General features: G+C 43.0%; 1 protein-coding gene across 1 annotated transcript in view; it reads right to left on the bottom strand.

Annotated features, from left to right (window-relative positions):
* Positions 1–13,899, bottom strand: part of LOC113652935 (dihydropyrimidinase-related protein 2) — a 16,344-nt gene extending 2,445 nt beyond the window's left edge. The window contains exons 1-12 of the mRNA XM_047804965.1: positions 13,865–13,899; positions 13,082–13,266; positions 11,707–11,871; positions 10,857–10,918; positions 10,397–10,477; positions 9,789–9,857; positions 7,105–7,225; positions 6,715–6,871; positions 5,104–5,245; positions 4,788–4,958; positions 1,654–1,833; positions 967–1,132 (exon numbers count right to left, since the gene is read on the bottom strand). Of these exons, the coding sequence (XP_047660921.1) occupies positions 967–1,132; positions 1,654–1,833; positions 4,788–4,958; positions 5,104–5,245; positions 6,715–6,871; positions 7,105–7,225; positions 9,789–9,857; positions 10,397–10,477; positions 10,857–10,918; positions 11,707–11,871; positions 13,082–13,266; positions 13,865–13,884 (1,519 nt within the window). The 5' untranslated portion in view covers positions 13,885–13,899. The remainder of the gene's footprint in view (positions 1–966; positions 1,133–1,653; positions 1,834–4,787; positions 4,959–5,103; positions 5,246–6,714; positions 6,872–7,104; positions 7,226–9,788; positions 9,858–10,396; positions 10,478–10,856; positions 10,919–11,706; positions 11,872–13,081; positions 13,267–13,864) is intronic.
* Positions 13,900–15,000: the final 1,101 nt, after the last annotated feature.

Genomic DNA, 15,000 nt, shown 5'->3' with positions numbered 1-15,000 from the left:
ATATTTCACTATTTCAGGCTGTGCGGTTCTGTCTAGAAACTTGGAAGATTTCCATTGCACAAAAGCTTATCTGTAGTGGAAAAGGTCCTTTAGACTATATAGTGCTTTATCACGCGCAGAAAAATGGGTTCTTTGTTCTTTTTTGGTTCGTTCTGAAACTTGAGGAATCCGTATGAGAGAAATAATGACAGAATGGTGGTGTTTTAGTCAATGTTCTTTTTTTAATATGATTTTCATTCATTCATTCATTTTCTACCGCTTATCCGAAGTACCTCGGGTTACGGGGAGCCTGTGCCTATCTCAGGCGTCATCGGGCATCGAGGCAGGATACACCCTGGACGGAGTGCCAACCCAACACAGGACACACACACACACTCTCATTCACTCACACACACACACACACACTACGGACAATTTTCCAGAGATGCCAATCAACCTACCATGCATGTCTTTGGACCGGGGGAGGAAACCGGAGTACCCGGAGGAAACCCCCGAGGCACGGGGAGAACATGCAAACTCCACACACACAAGGTGGAGGCGGGAATCGAACCCCTAGCCCTGGAGGTGTGAGGCGAACGTGCTAACTACTAAGCCACCGTGCCCACCTATGATTTTGATTGTTAATAAAAAATGGTTCCTTAAAGGTTCGAAGGATAACGGTTCTAGCTTCCCAACCAGTTTTCTACAATATATGAGTGTGTGTGTGTGTGTGTGTGTGTGTGTGTGTGTGTGTGTGTGTGTGTGTGTGTGTGTGTGAGAGAGACAAGTTTTCAGGAAGAGGTTTCAGGAAGAACCAAAAAAGCACAGTGATGTCACAGAAGAAACATTTTTGTTTCCTTGAAGAACCTTTTGCTAAATGGTTCTGTAAAGAGAAATGATTATTAAATGATCCCTGTTTTAGAGCTCTAATACGGTAAACATGTTAACCTCCAGCTCAGTAGAATGTACACACAGTTCTAGACTCACCAGAGAGGCTGAATCCAGACTGGTGCAGGTTCCTGACCGGCTGTCCCTGCTGCTTGGACGGAGACGTTTTGGTTGAAGAAGCAGGAGTCATAGCCTTGGGGGTGATGGTGACCTCACACACTGGCCCATCGTACAGGCCACGAGGAACGCCCCTCAACTCGGCAAGCTGCACAACACACACACACACACACACACACACACACACACACACACACACACACACAGCATAAATAGTGTAAGTTGTATGTTAGCACAAAAATATTCAAGAAGAACAAGAGCAATTCAAGAACCTGGAGGATGCGGCGTCACATTATGTGAGTTTGAGCGACTTCTACTTCCTGGTAGAAAAACCCGCTAGTGTTCCATCCGTGGCGCTACGACTGTTCTAACATTCCTACACTAAGCCGTAAGAGTACATGGTGCATACCGTATGTGCGTATGTGCGTAGTGTGTCATTTAGGACGTAGCTTTACTATTTCTCAGAATGTTTCCTCCTTCACACGAACATTGTGTTATGGAATGAGTTGCATGCTACATCTTAATGCTAAAGTTTGGTAATTACATTTGTAACTATGGCAACCATGTATAATAAACTCCGATGCAATATCTATAGATATGTTTAAAAAAAAAAGATTCTGTTTTTAAGAGTTTAAAATAAAAGGTGTCCAGAGAGAACCCATGTTTTACCCTGCTGCGAGCTTTTATCCTCTTGTAGACGTAGTCGGGAAACGGTTTACGGGCCACGTAGCGCCCCGAGCCCTCGGTGGTGTGCAGGGTTCCCTCATCTGCAACGATCCTCCCCTGGCTAATGACCACCAGAGGAGCTCCACGGACCTCCATGCCCTCGAAGATGTTGTACTCCACCGCCTACACACACACACACACACACACACACACACACACACACACACACACACACACACACACACACACACACACACAGAGAGACACACATATTTTTATAGGTTACAGCACCTGGAAGCTGGACCATTTTGTTCATTTTAATCCACATTTCTGTAAAAAAAAAAAAAAAATGTATTTGTTGTCTGTCAGATGGAAAACTTAGTTTTATGTAGAAAAGTAAAACAAAAAAAAAAAAGCAGATATATAGTATCTATAAATATATATTTATCAATATGAAAAAATATATGTTGACATATTATTTGATTAAATAATATATCTAAACAAAATTTTAATATAAAATATATAAAGATAAATATATAGACATTAATATATAGAATATATGATATAATAAAATACTTGTATAATAACTGTATAAAAACAAATTGTAAAAATAATGAATTAATTAATTAATTACAATTTGTCTTTTATTATATTATGTGAATTTTTTTTTAACGGTTTTCGATGTATTGTGCAAAAAAAAAAAATACATACATACCTACATATATATATATATATATATATATATAAATTAGTAACCATAAATAACATATTATAACATGAATAATTTATAAAAAAAAAATATTCTAATTTAAATAATTGTATTAAAATATGTTAAAAAATAACACCTATTTTGAAATAAACATTCCTATTAAATAAAATAGAACATGTACAGATTAGCAAAACATTACCGCTAGTTGCTGTGGGGCGTTTTTACACATACAGATACACAAACCGTACTCACACTACTGAAATAAATGATCTTATATCTGTCATATCGTCCTCATCAGCCAGTTATAATTTACCAGCTCACCGCCTGGTCCCTGCTCTCCTTCACTCTTTCTTTTTTCATTTTCAACAAGTGGTTCTTGTGTTTTAGAGCTGAAGCGGTCCAAGACTCTACCCCGAGTTATTTTTCCTCCTGCTCTAACCACAAACACTCGCCTGTCTTCGGGATTCTGCTTTCATCCGATCCACCTTGATTTATCGCTCTTTTACTTCAGATAAGTGTGAAGGAAAAGTCTGTTAATGGCTCGGTTATTAATGACCTCTGATACGAAAAGATACGTAAATGTTGTGAGGTTACGAGAGAAAGTGGCATCGAGATCGTGATCGTGTGATAAACAAGTGCTCGTGTTACATCAAACGGCCGACGTCACTTTTCCTTTGTTATCGTTAATATCATTTAAATTTTTGATCAATGCGTAACTTATGTTTGTTTTATGTTCGTGATATAAAAGGAAAGATGGTCAGCGGAGTGTGTGTTGAAGTCAGCTAACGATGGTAAATCCCAAAACAGCATGAAGTCAGCCACACACACACACACACACACACACACACACACACACACACACACACACACACACACACACTGGCCAACTTTCCTCTACCTCATGGAATGGTTTCCTTCCTGACTGAATGGAAAATATAGTGAAAACAAAATCCATAAACGTTGAGATCAAATACATACGTGTGCATTTTTCTTATATATCTATAGTGTTTTTTTAATCTCTCTGTTAAAGTTCATTCATTCATTCATTCATTCATTCATTCATTCATCTTCTACCGCTTATCCGAACTTCTCGGGTCACTGGGAGCCTGTGTCTATCTCAGGCGTCATCGGGCATCGAGGCAGGATACACCCTGGACGGAGTGCCAACCCATCACAGGGCACACACACACACTCTCATTCACTCACACACACACACACACACTACGGACAATTTTCCAGAGATGCCAATTAACCTACCATGCATGTCTTTGGACCGGGGGAGGAAACCGGAGTACCCGGAGGAAACCCCCGAGGCACGGGGAGAACATGCAAACTAGAACACACAAGGCGGAGGCGGGAATCGAACCCCCAACCCTGGAGGTGTGCGGCGAACGTGTTAACCACTAAGTCACCGTGTCCCCTCTGTTAAAGTTATAATAAGCAAATAATAATAATAATAAGAGGAAAAAAAAGCAAAGAAGCCTAAAATGTTCCAGTTTTACCTCAGAGTGTTACAAAGCTCTGTCACTGTCAAAAACCGATCCCTAACAACAAGTCAGACGTGACGGTGTTGACGAAAAACGATACCAGGAAGAAGAAACGTTCAGAGACGACGGAGAGCGGGATTATAAACCATTTCCTTTCTATAACTGTGTACGACGACAAAAAGCACAATTGTGTAATCATGAGATCGATTTGTTATGAAGTCTGTTTTGCTGAACAGGTTGCTATAGAAACGAGGACACTAATATATTAACCTGTGATCTGGAGCTGTACTAATGTATGACTGTCTGTTAAAGAAAATGAAGTAAAACTTTCTGGCCAGAGCATACAGGATGCATTTAGCTCAAAAACACACACACACACACACACACACACACACACACACACACACACACACACACACACACACACACACACACACACACACACACACACACACTGTGCAGCCTGCCAAGAGTTGGTTAAGTTATGTTATGATCCAACGCTTGGGCAGCGTTTTCGCATGATGTCAGCGCAGAACCGTGACTCAAAGCTCCACACCCAGACTCTGGTGAACAACACGACCAATCGCTCACAAGTCGACACTTAAAAAACGCTCCAGAATTAAAAAAAAAGGAAAAAATCCCAACAGTTTGCAAAAAAGACTCTGATGCGAATGTAAACACACAAAATGGTTCGTCATGCAATCGTATGCTAGATTCTGAACACACACACACACACACACACACACACACACAACCTTGAACTTTTATTTCTAGCAAATTTGCTCTACGGTGGTCACTAGAAGGCGTCACTGAGTGCGTTTTGTTGAAGGATTCTTTAGAAAGTTAAGGGTTCTACATTTATCCTCAGAAACGTTAGGTTATTCTTCTTTTGTTCTATTTACGTTCATTTCGATGATCACGAGAAGCCCCGCCCTTCTTACCAGATTGTGGTCCTTGGCCGAGATGATCTTGGTGAGGTCGGGGTCCCACAGAACCAGGTCCGCGTCTGATCCCACGGCGATGCGGCCCTTACGCGGGTACAGGTTGAAGATCTTCGCCGCGTTCGTGCTGGTCACCGCCACAAACTGGTTCTCATCCATCTTCCCGGAGACCTAAAGGAGAACAGAGTGTGAGGAGAAGAACAAAATGGTTCATCGTGCAATCGTACGCTACACACCGAACACACACACACATGACCTCTGCATTCATCAAGGTGCATTATGGGCCATTTGTAGCGTTTAAGTCTGTCTCACTCACCACACACTTGTCCCAGATGATAGACATCCTCTCCTCTGTGCCGTTGGTTCCCTCGGGGATGAGGGTGAAGTTGTCTTTGCCCACAGCTCTCTGTGCCGTGTTGAAGGTACAGTGGGCGCTGCCTGTCACTTGGAGGTCACCGCTGGAGAGAGAAGGGTCTCAGAAGGTCCATAAATATTCCAACTTATTCATTTTTCACTTCATTTTCTCCCTAATTTGGTCAATTCTTAATCATACAACAGCTAAAGAGTCCGATGAAGACTGAGCAAAGATTGGAAAGCTAAACACTCTTCCTCCTACAGAAAGATTAAGAGAGAGAGAGAGAGAGAGAGAGAGAGAGAGAGAGAGAGAGAGAGAGAGAGAGGCAGAGAGAGACAGCGAGAGAGAGAGACAGGGAGACAGAGAGAGAGAGACAGAGAAAGACAGAGAGAGAGAGAGAGAGACAGAGAAAGACAGAGAGAGAGACACAGAGAGAGAGAGAGAGAGAGAGAGAGAGAGAGAGAGAGAGAGAGAGAAAGAGAGACACACAGAGAGAGAGACAGAGAGATAGACAGAGAGAGAGAGAGAGAGAGAGAGAGAGAGAGAGAGAGAGAGAGAGAGAGAGAGAGAGAGAGAGAAATGTTCGAAAGAAGATAGTCATAGTGAGACAGCTTAAGCTCCTTTGTTTATGCTGAAAAACATACAGCTTTACTGTGATACTGGAGACTCTCTGCTTCCTTCCTTCTGGGGGGGGAGTCGTGGCCTAATGGTTAGAGAGTCTGACTCCTAACCCTAAGGTTGTGGGTTCGAGTCTCGGGTCGGCCACTACTGAGGTGCCCTTGAGCAAGGCACCGGACCCCCCCAACTGCTCCTCGGGCACCGCAGCATAAATGGCTGCCCACTGCTGTGTGTGTGTGTGTGTGTGTGTGTGTGTGTGTGTGTGTGTGTGTGTGTGTGTGTGTGTGTGTGTTCACTGCTGTGTGTGTGCACTTTGGAACTATGCAGAGAACAAATTCTGAGTATGTGTCACCGTACTTAGCCGTATGTCACGTCACTTTACTTTACTTTACTTACAGAAAACTTCGCCATCTCAACATTTTAATATTAGAAATATGACGTCTGTTCCCTATAAACTGTACTTTATACTTTATAAACCAACAAGTTCAGACTAGACTTTAGTCTTTTTGTCCCATTCCTGTTACCCGAACTGACAGGTCTATCTAACCCCTGACTTATTTGTATGGTAATCGAATATGAATCGATTGAATGCGATTAGATCTACTGAGATCTACTGGATCTCCTGGGAGTTAAACCTAAGGGGTTTAAGACTAAAACAGAAATGTTAAAATGCGCTCACAGAAACAGCGCTAAAAAATAGAAAGTAAGAACTTTTCTGCCCCCAAAAACAGGGTGGCTTCCGTTTCCCTTTCCAAAACTCGGTGCCACCCACGAGCTCACTCTTGAGCTATTCCAGACCAGCACTGACTGGTCAATGCTGATTTTTTTAAATAAATAAATAAATAAATAAATAAATAAATAAATAAATAAAGATAATAATTAAATAAAGATAATATAAGATAATAATAATTAAATAAAACAAACAAACAAAAAAAAAGAAAAACAGTCTCTCACCATGACAGCAGGGAGTTGAGATAGTCGGGCGTAGTGGGATCCGGACTCAGAGGTGGAGAGGTCACGTATGCTGCAGCTTTGGCCCAGTTTTTGCTCCAATAGTGCGAGCCGTCTGTGCCAAGACTGGCCGTGATTGGCTCCCCGTACACCACGGTACCTGATGACCAATCACACTGCATCAACCCGGCGCTAGCGTGTAATCATACAGCAATTATCTGCTCTAATTCTGGAGTCTAGGCTACAGAATCTGTCGGAGTGAAAGTGAGTCATGGGATGTCGTGTGTTATAAACGACTGATCATACAGTAACTCCAAGCCTCACATGTGGTTTGAGGTTGTTTTTTTTTACTTTCAGGCTAATCCACTTTAACCCTGTTATTGAGGTCCAAACCTTTCTTCCTGGCCTGGGCGATGACATCAGCTGCACTCTTGCTCATCACTTTGGTGATGTAAAGAGGACAGTTGGTCTGATTGGCCACTGTGATGGAGCGGTTCACTGCCTCGGCCTCCACCTAAACGCAGACAGCAGAGGGATCGGGGTTAGCGTGTTCGTGTTAAATCCATGTCATACCCTTTTTAATAAGCAGTGCAAAAACTCAACACCAAATGACGTAGCGATCTATCTTTAGATTCCTTCCGAAAACTTCAGACGCTGCTGGAGGAAGTGACCCAGATGTTTCTGCTCAACCTCAAGAGCACATTTATATCTAGTCCTACGGGAAGCTCCGGAAATCTTCTTGGAGTTTGTAAGAAGAGCCGCGAGTGACGACGAGGACGTTTTTAGCTCCCGAATGAGGCTGAGTTTGAATCGTGTGTGTGCTCGAGGTACAAAACGAGGCAGAAACATCGGCGCCTCCGTGTTCTAGCCAGCTCGCGTTAATGATATCATCAAACTGTACAATAAGAGTCATCGGTTTATCGAGTGTGTGGTGATGTACAGTCATGAAGTACTACTTTATTTACTGTTCATAGTTACTGCAGGCAGCCATATTGATTGGACACCATGGACTGGATGTGTGAACAATACCGTTAATAGTACGGTGGTTCCTTGGTTGCTAAGCAACATAACAGATAGTGATGACGGTATCTTCTGGACTTTGTGTAATGATTTTATTACTGTAAATGCAGACATGACTCAGCCAATCAGATCCTAGAACTGAAATGATGTGTTTTATAGATTATAATAGTTATATTCCAACATTGCTACCTTAAGTTAACTGTGTGTGTGTGTGTGTGGGGGGGGGGGGTTCACAAGTACATCACATCCTACTTTAACTGTAACTGCAGATGGTCACGTGTCCTGAATAACCTCCGTACACTGAGCTGCCACTTTATTAGGTATACTTATCACAGTGTAAACACAGTGTGTGTGATGTGTGTGATGTGTGTGATGTGTGTGATGTGTGTGATGTATGTGATGTGTGTGATGTGTGTGATGTGTGTGATGTGTGTGATGTATGTGATGTGTGTGATGTGTGTGATGTGTGTGATGTGTGTGATGTGTGTGATGTATGTGATGTGTGTGATGTATGTGATGTGTGTGATGTGTGTGATGTGTGTGATGTGTGTGATGTATGTGATGTGTGTGATGTGTGTGATGTGTGTGATGTGTGTGATGTGTGTGATGTGTGTGATGTGTGTGATGTGTGTGATGTGTGTGATGTATGTGATGTGTGTGATGTGTGTGATGTGTGTGATGTGTGTGATGTGTGTGATGTGTGTGTGATGTGTGTGTTGTGTGTGTTGTGTGTGTGTGCTGTCATGTGCTTGTGTGGTGTGTGTGTCTGTGCTGTGTGTGCTGTGTGTGTGTGTGTGTGTGTGATGTTGTGATGTGTAGTTGCTGTGTGTGCTGTGTGTGATGTGTGTGCTGTGTGTGGTGTGTGTGTGCTGTGGTATGTGTGTGTGTGTGTGTTGTGTGTGTGTGTGTGTGTGTTGTGTCTGTGTGTGCTGTGTGTGCTTGTGTGTGCTGTGTGATGTTGTGTGTGTGCTGTGTGTGCTGTCTGTGCTGTGTGTGCTGTGTGTGCTGTGTGTGCTGTGTGTGCTGTTGTGCTGTGTGTGCTGTGTGTGCTGTGTGTTGCTGTGTGTGCTGTTGTGTGTGTTTGTGTGTGCTGTTGTTGTTCTGTGTGTGTTGTGTGTGTTGTGTGTGTGTGTGTGTGCTGTGTGTGTGTCTGTGTGTGTTGCTGTGTGTTGTGTGTGTTGTTGCTGTGTGTGATGTGTGTGCTGTTTGTGCTGTGTGTGCTTGTGTGTGCTGTTGTGCTGTGTGTGATGTGTGTGCTGTGTGTGCTGTTGTGTGCTGTGTGTGCTGTGTGTGTTGTGTGCTGTGTGTGCTGTTGTGCTGTGTGTGCTGTGTGTGCTGTGTGTGCTGTGTGTGCTGTGTGTGCTGTGTGTGCTGTGTGTGCTGTGTGTGCTGTGTGTGCTGTTGTGCTGTGTGTGTGTTTTGTGCTGTGTGTGATGTGTGTGATGTGTGTGCTGTCTGTGCTTGTGTGCTGTGTGTGTGTGTGTGTGTGCTGTGTGTGTGTGTGCTGTTGTGCTGTGTGTGCTGTTGTGTGTGTGTGCTGTCTGTGCTGTGTGTGTGTGTTGTGCTGTGTGTGCTGTGTGTGCTGTGTGTGCTGTCTGTGCTGTGTGTGCTGTGTGTGCTGTGTGTGCTGTGTGTGCTGTGTGTGCTGTGTGTGCTGTGTGTGTGTTGTGCAGTGTGTGCGGTGTGTGCTGTTGTGTGTGTGTGTCTGTGTGTGTCTGTGCTGTGTGTGCTGTGTGTGCTGTGTGTGATGTTGTGCTGTGTGTGCTGTCTGTGCTGTGTGTGCTGTGTGTGCTGTGTGTGCTGTCTGTGCTGTGTGTGTGTGTGTGTGTGTGTGTGTGTGTGTGTGTGTGTGTGTGTGTGTGTGATGTGTGTGATGTGTGTGATGTATGTGATGTGTGTGATGTATGTGATGTGTGTGATGTGTGTGATGTGTGTGATGTATGTGATGTGTGTGATGTGTGATGTATGTGATGTGTGTGATGTGTGTGATGTGTGTGATGTGTGTGATGTATGTGATGTGTGTGATGTATGTGATGTGTGTGATGTGTGTGATGTACCTCCTCTGGACGGCTCAGCACGTGTCCCTCTGGTCCGGTGATCCCCAAGTCCAGGATTCGACGCTGCTCCTTTAATCAGGAACCGCAAACAAGAAACATTTACAGAAGCAGAAACATTTAGAGGAATAAAAATATATAAAGAAAGACATGGTTTATGATCTGCATCTATCTATCTATCTATCTATCTATCTATCTATCTATCTATCTATCTATCTATCTGTCTGTCTGTCTGTCTGTCTGTCTGTCTGTCTGTCTGTCTGTCTACCTATCTATCTATTTATTTTTTATGAATTATTTTGTTATTTCCCTGGAAATAAATATCAAACAGAAAAACAGAGGCATACGAGGCACTACAAAGAAACAAATCATATATCATGAGGCTAATAAACACCGTCTCTTCATCCCGACTCATTTCACTCCCAGAGACGGCTGTGACAAGCGACAGAGTCCAGAACCCAGCACGTGCGTTAAGAACTCTGAGATCATCCAGGAGTTATGCTCAGCTCACACTGCCAGTATAAAGTCTGAACCTTACACACATCTGTCGCTTTCTCCCGTGGGGTCCGTGTCCATCTGTGCCACATCTTCAGGAAGTCTTAGTCTCTTACCTCTGCGATGATGTCTCCGTTCTCAGCGTGGACCTGTGCGATGGCTCCGAGGTCCCGGATCACGCTGAACACCTCGTAGATCTGCAGAAGACCAAACAAACACACACACACACACACACACACACACACACTTACATATACACACTCTTTCTCTCATCTTGGCCTTATCAGACCTTCTGGATTTTGCTCCAAACCTTCTGGCGGTATGTTTCACAGTAAGACCACCAGAGTCCCTTTTGTTTACGAGTGAGTCAGAACAACGGCTCTAAAAATCGTTTCCCAAATTTTTTCTTCCTTACTTATGCTGCGAGTTCACCGGGTGCTTCTGGAAAGCTTCACATCTAAAAGAAACACAGCGTCTCGCAGCTTACGTGATGTAAATAATGTCGGACGGGTCTGGTTTTAATATCGTGCCGCGTGACTGTACTGCAGCTGAGGAGGAACTTCCTGAGAGTCGTACCTGAGAGTCGGTCAGCTGATAGAAGTCCTTGTAGGCCAGGTAGACCAGGAAAGAGTTAACACCTGCACAGGAAGTAAACAGACGACTCAATGAGACGGATTATTCTCATCGTACTCCTCACACAGTGCAGCTTAAATGTCCTCTAACCTTCATCTGTCATCAACTGCACTGCTTTTAAACCTCTGACGTCAGGATGAAAGGAGCCAGACTTCACTTTTCATTTAATGGACACCGTGTGTCACTGATGTTCTACTGAAAACACTCTTCATTAACAGGTATATACTGTACACAGAATGTCACTTTACTAGGAACACCTTCATGCAATTGTCCAATCGGCTACGGCAGCAACACAACGGGTTTCCATCTACTGTGGCGTTCCTGTTCTTCGCTAACAGAAGAGGAACCTAGTAGAAGTTTAGGATAGATACGATAGAGACCATTACAACTGCCTGAGATACCATCATGACCATCTGAGAGACCATCATGACCATCTGAGAGACCATCATGACCATCTGAGAGACCATCTGAGAGACCATCTGAGAGACCATCTGAGAGACCATCATGACCATCTGAGAGACCATCATGATCTTCTAGAAGACCATCATGACCATCTGAGAGACCATCATGACCTTCTAGGAGACCATTATGACCTTCCAGGAGACCATCATGATCTTTGAGAGACCCTTATGACTATCTGAGACACCATCATGACCTGAGACTCCATCTGTCATCCCATCACACATTTTATTACACAGGGTTATAACTGGTTCAGTCCTATAGAGCTGACGGTGTTCAAGCTAGTTGTAAAGTGTACAGAAACACCGTGATGTTAAAGGGTTGCCTGTCGTACCATGTTCCTTGACGAGCATCTCCATTTCCTCTGCGATGCCTTTGTGCCACTCGATGATGTCGACGTGGAGCGAGTAATCACAGCACGACTTACTGTCGGCCCACTGACGCCACTGATTAAACGCCGCGATCAGGCTGGTCCCGGGCTCAGGAACCACGTGGTCGACTAGTCACACAATAAAAACACAAAGCAGAGACTTTTATTCCACACAGAATGATTGACCAAAATATTCCGTACATCAGCGATGACAGAAGCTGAGCTCACATCCAAGTTTCACATCAGCGTCACATTTTTCCACATTTTCCTGTTTTTATCGTTTACGATTGTACGTCTTTGTCACGTCTCAGTCTACGGTGCTGTTAAAGGTGGGGTCTCCGATATTTGAGGAATGCTTCTGAAAACTGAGTCGGGACACCAAACAAAACAAGAATTAAAACAAACGTGTAGCCAATGATCAGAAAGGGGCGGGTCTTGTCGATATGGGCGGAGAGAGTGTTCAGTGCACATGTGTGCATGTGCGCATATTCACAGGTCGGAGTTTCCCGAGTCGATAACTCCTGAGCTAAACGCTGTTACTACACAAAACGCGGTTGTAGCTGCCTCTCTACATTACTACGATAGAAAAGAGGTGTTATTTGTGTAGTAACAGCGTTTAGCTCAGGAGTTATTGACTCGGGAAACTCCAACCTGTGAATATGTGGCCGACTTCCTGCTCCTTCAGTTCTCTCCAGCGCTGGAAAGCTGATACTATATTAACACGTCCTACTTCTTGTCCTTATCGTAAGTCTTTCTTCTCTTTCTTTCTTTGTTTTTATCCTCCATGTCAATGTTAAAACCGCTTTCTGTTAATGTCACACACGCGCACCGAACACTCTCTCCGCCCATATCGACAAGCCCCACCCCTTTCTGCTCATTGGCTACACGTTTGTTTTGATTTTTGTTTAGCTTGTCGTCCTGACGAAGTTTTCTGAAGCATTTCTCAAACATAGGAGACCCCACCTTTAATATGAAGCTCATATTAAACAAAAGTAGACTCAAAATAGACGCTCAGGACTTTAAGACGTTTCTTGTTTTGTTTTGCTTTTCCACAGAAATATATATTTTTATTTGTAAAGTTAATGTTGATATCAAACCCATTTCTCTCTGAGATGCAAAATGATTCAATGTAAAGCTTAAAAATACTAAAATACCTTAAGGAAGAGATTTAATACTCTCAGATTTAGATAAATAAATATATTATAATATATTTGAGATAGTTGAACTTGCTAAGCTGTAATAAAGCTCGTGGAGCAGCTGAGACCTCCCTCTGGTGTTCTGGAGGATTATCAGCCTGAGTGAGTGATGAGTCAACACGAGTTTCCCTGCTGAGACTCACTGATCATGGTGGTTCCTCCTGCCACTGCCGCCCTGGTGCCCTGATTAAAGTCGTCGGCTGCCGTCATGCCTCGGTCGGGCATCTGGAAGCGAGTGTGGACATCGATACCTCCCGGCATCACCATGCGGTTATGAGCATCGATGGTCTTCACCCCGCCGGGGACGATCAGGTTCTCACCGATCTGCCTACAGAGCAGGAAGAGGAGAGGAACAGAGACAAAGAAAGAAGATGATTAGGAAAGAAAGAAAGAAAGAAAGAAAGAAAGAAAGAAAGAAAGAAAGAAAGAAAGAAAGAAAGAAAGAAAGAAAGAAAGAAAGAAAGAAAGAAAGAAAGAAAGAAAGAAAGAAAGAAAGAAAGAAAGAATGAAGAGGATTAAGAAAGAAAGAAGATGATAAAGAAAGAAAGAAAGAAAGAAAGAAAGAAGAGGATTAAGAAAGAAAGAAGATGATTAAGAAAGAAAGAAAGAAAGAAAGAAAGAAAGAAGAGGATTAAGAAAGAAAGAAAGAAAGAAAGAAAGAAAGAAAGAAAGAAAGAAAGAAAATGAAAGTCATATTTTAAAATTGTCGTATTTGTAACATTTAAAAGCTGTAATGACACACACACACACACACACACACACACACACACACACACACACACTCACTCACTCACTCACTCACTCACTCACTCACTCACTCACTCACTCACTCACTCACTCTCTCTCTCTCTCTCTCTCTCTCTCTCTCTCTCTCTCTCTCTCTCTCTCTCTCTCTCTCTCTCTCTCTCTCTCTCTCTCTCCCTTACTTGATGAGTCCATCCTCCATGTAGATATCTGCGAAAAAGGACTGGTCATCGTTCACGATCTTCGCCCCTTTAATTAACAAGCGCTCACTCTGGAAATAGAAGAGTTCATATAAATATTAATTACAGCTTCATCAGAGGAAGAGAGAGAGAAAAGAAAGCTGACACGAAGGCTGAGTTATTAAATGTGCAAAGAGGAAGCTGTGACTCGAGTAATAGAGTAACGCAAGAAATAAACGCAGAGCTGAAATATAACCCAGAGGTTCTGAGCACTTAATCTAACGACAGCGCTTTAAACACGTTTTAGTTTGGCATCGCCGTAACACCGAGCGCACCATCAGCTGAGAAACCCTGAAACCCTGACACCCAACATTCCCAAAGGGAAGTGAAGTCATCACCAACATCCAGATGTGCTCACAGATGTGCGGTGAAGCCATGTGTCACACTTACAGTGTAGTCCCAGAGATAACACACATGGTCCTCCTGCTCAGGAATGTGTGGTTCTGTCAAGAGCTGTTAACATCCTGACCATTGCAACTAAAGGTTCTATGTAGCAGCATAAAGGTTCTTTAGACTGTAATAAAGGTTCTATGTAGCAGCATAAAGGTTCTTTAGACTGTAATAAAGGTTCTATGTAGCAGCATAAAGGTTCTTTAGACTGTAATAAAGGTTCTATGTAGCAGTATAAAGGTTCTTAGACTGTAATAAGGTTCTATGTAGCAGCATAAATAAACAAGGTTCTATGTAGCAGCATAAAGGTTCTTTAGACTGTAATAAAGGTTCTATGTAGCAGCATAAAGGTTCTTTAGACGTAATAAAGGTTCTATGTAGCAGCATAAAGGTTCTTTAGACTGTAATAAAGGTTCTATGTAGCAGCATAAAGGTTCTTTAGACTGTAATAAAGGTTCTATGTAGCAGTATAAAGGTTCTTTAGACTGTAAAAAGGTTCTATGTAGCAGCAGTAAATAAAACAAGGTTCTATGTAGCGCATAAAGGTTCTTTAGACTGTAATAAAGGTTCTATGTAGCAGCATAAAGGTTCTTTAGACTGTAATAAAGGTTCTATGTAGCAGCATAAAGGTTCTTTAGACTGTAATAAAGGTTCTATGTAGCAGTATAAAGGTTCTTTAGACTGTAATA

This window comes from Tachysurus fulvidraco, chromosome 20 (genome assembly GCF_022655615.1).
Source record: "Tachysurus fulvidraco isolate hzauxx_2018 chromosome 20, HZAU_PFXX_2.0, whole genome shotgun sequence".
Classification (NCBI taxonomy): Eukaryota; Metazoa; Chordata; class Actinopteri; order Siluriformes; family Bagridae; genus Tachysurus; species Tachysurus fulvidraco.
This window is presented reverse-complemented; position numbering and strand designations above follow the sequence as displayed.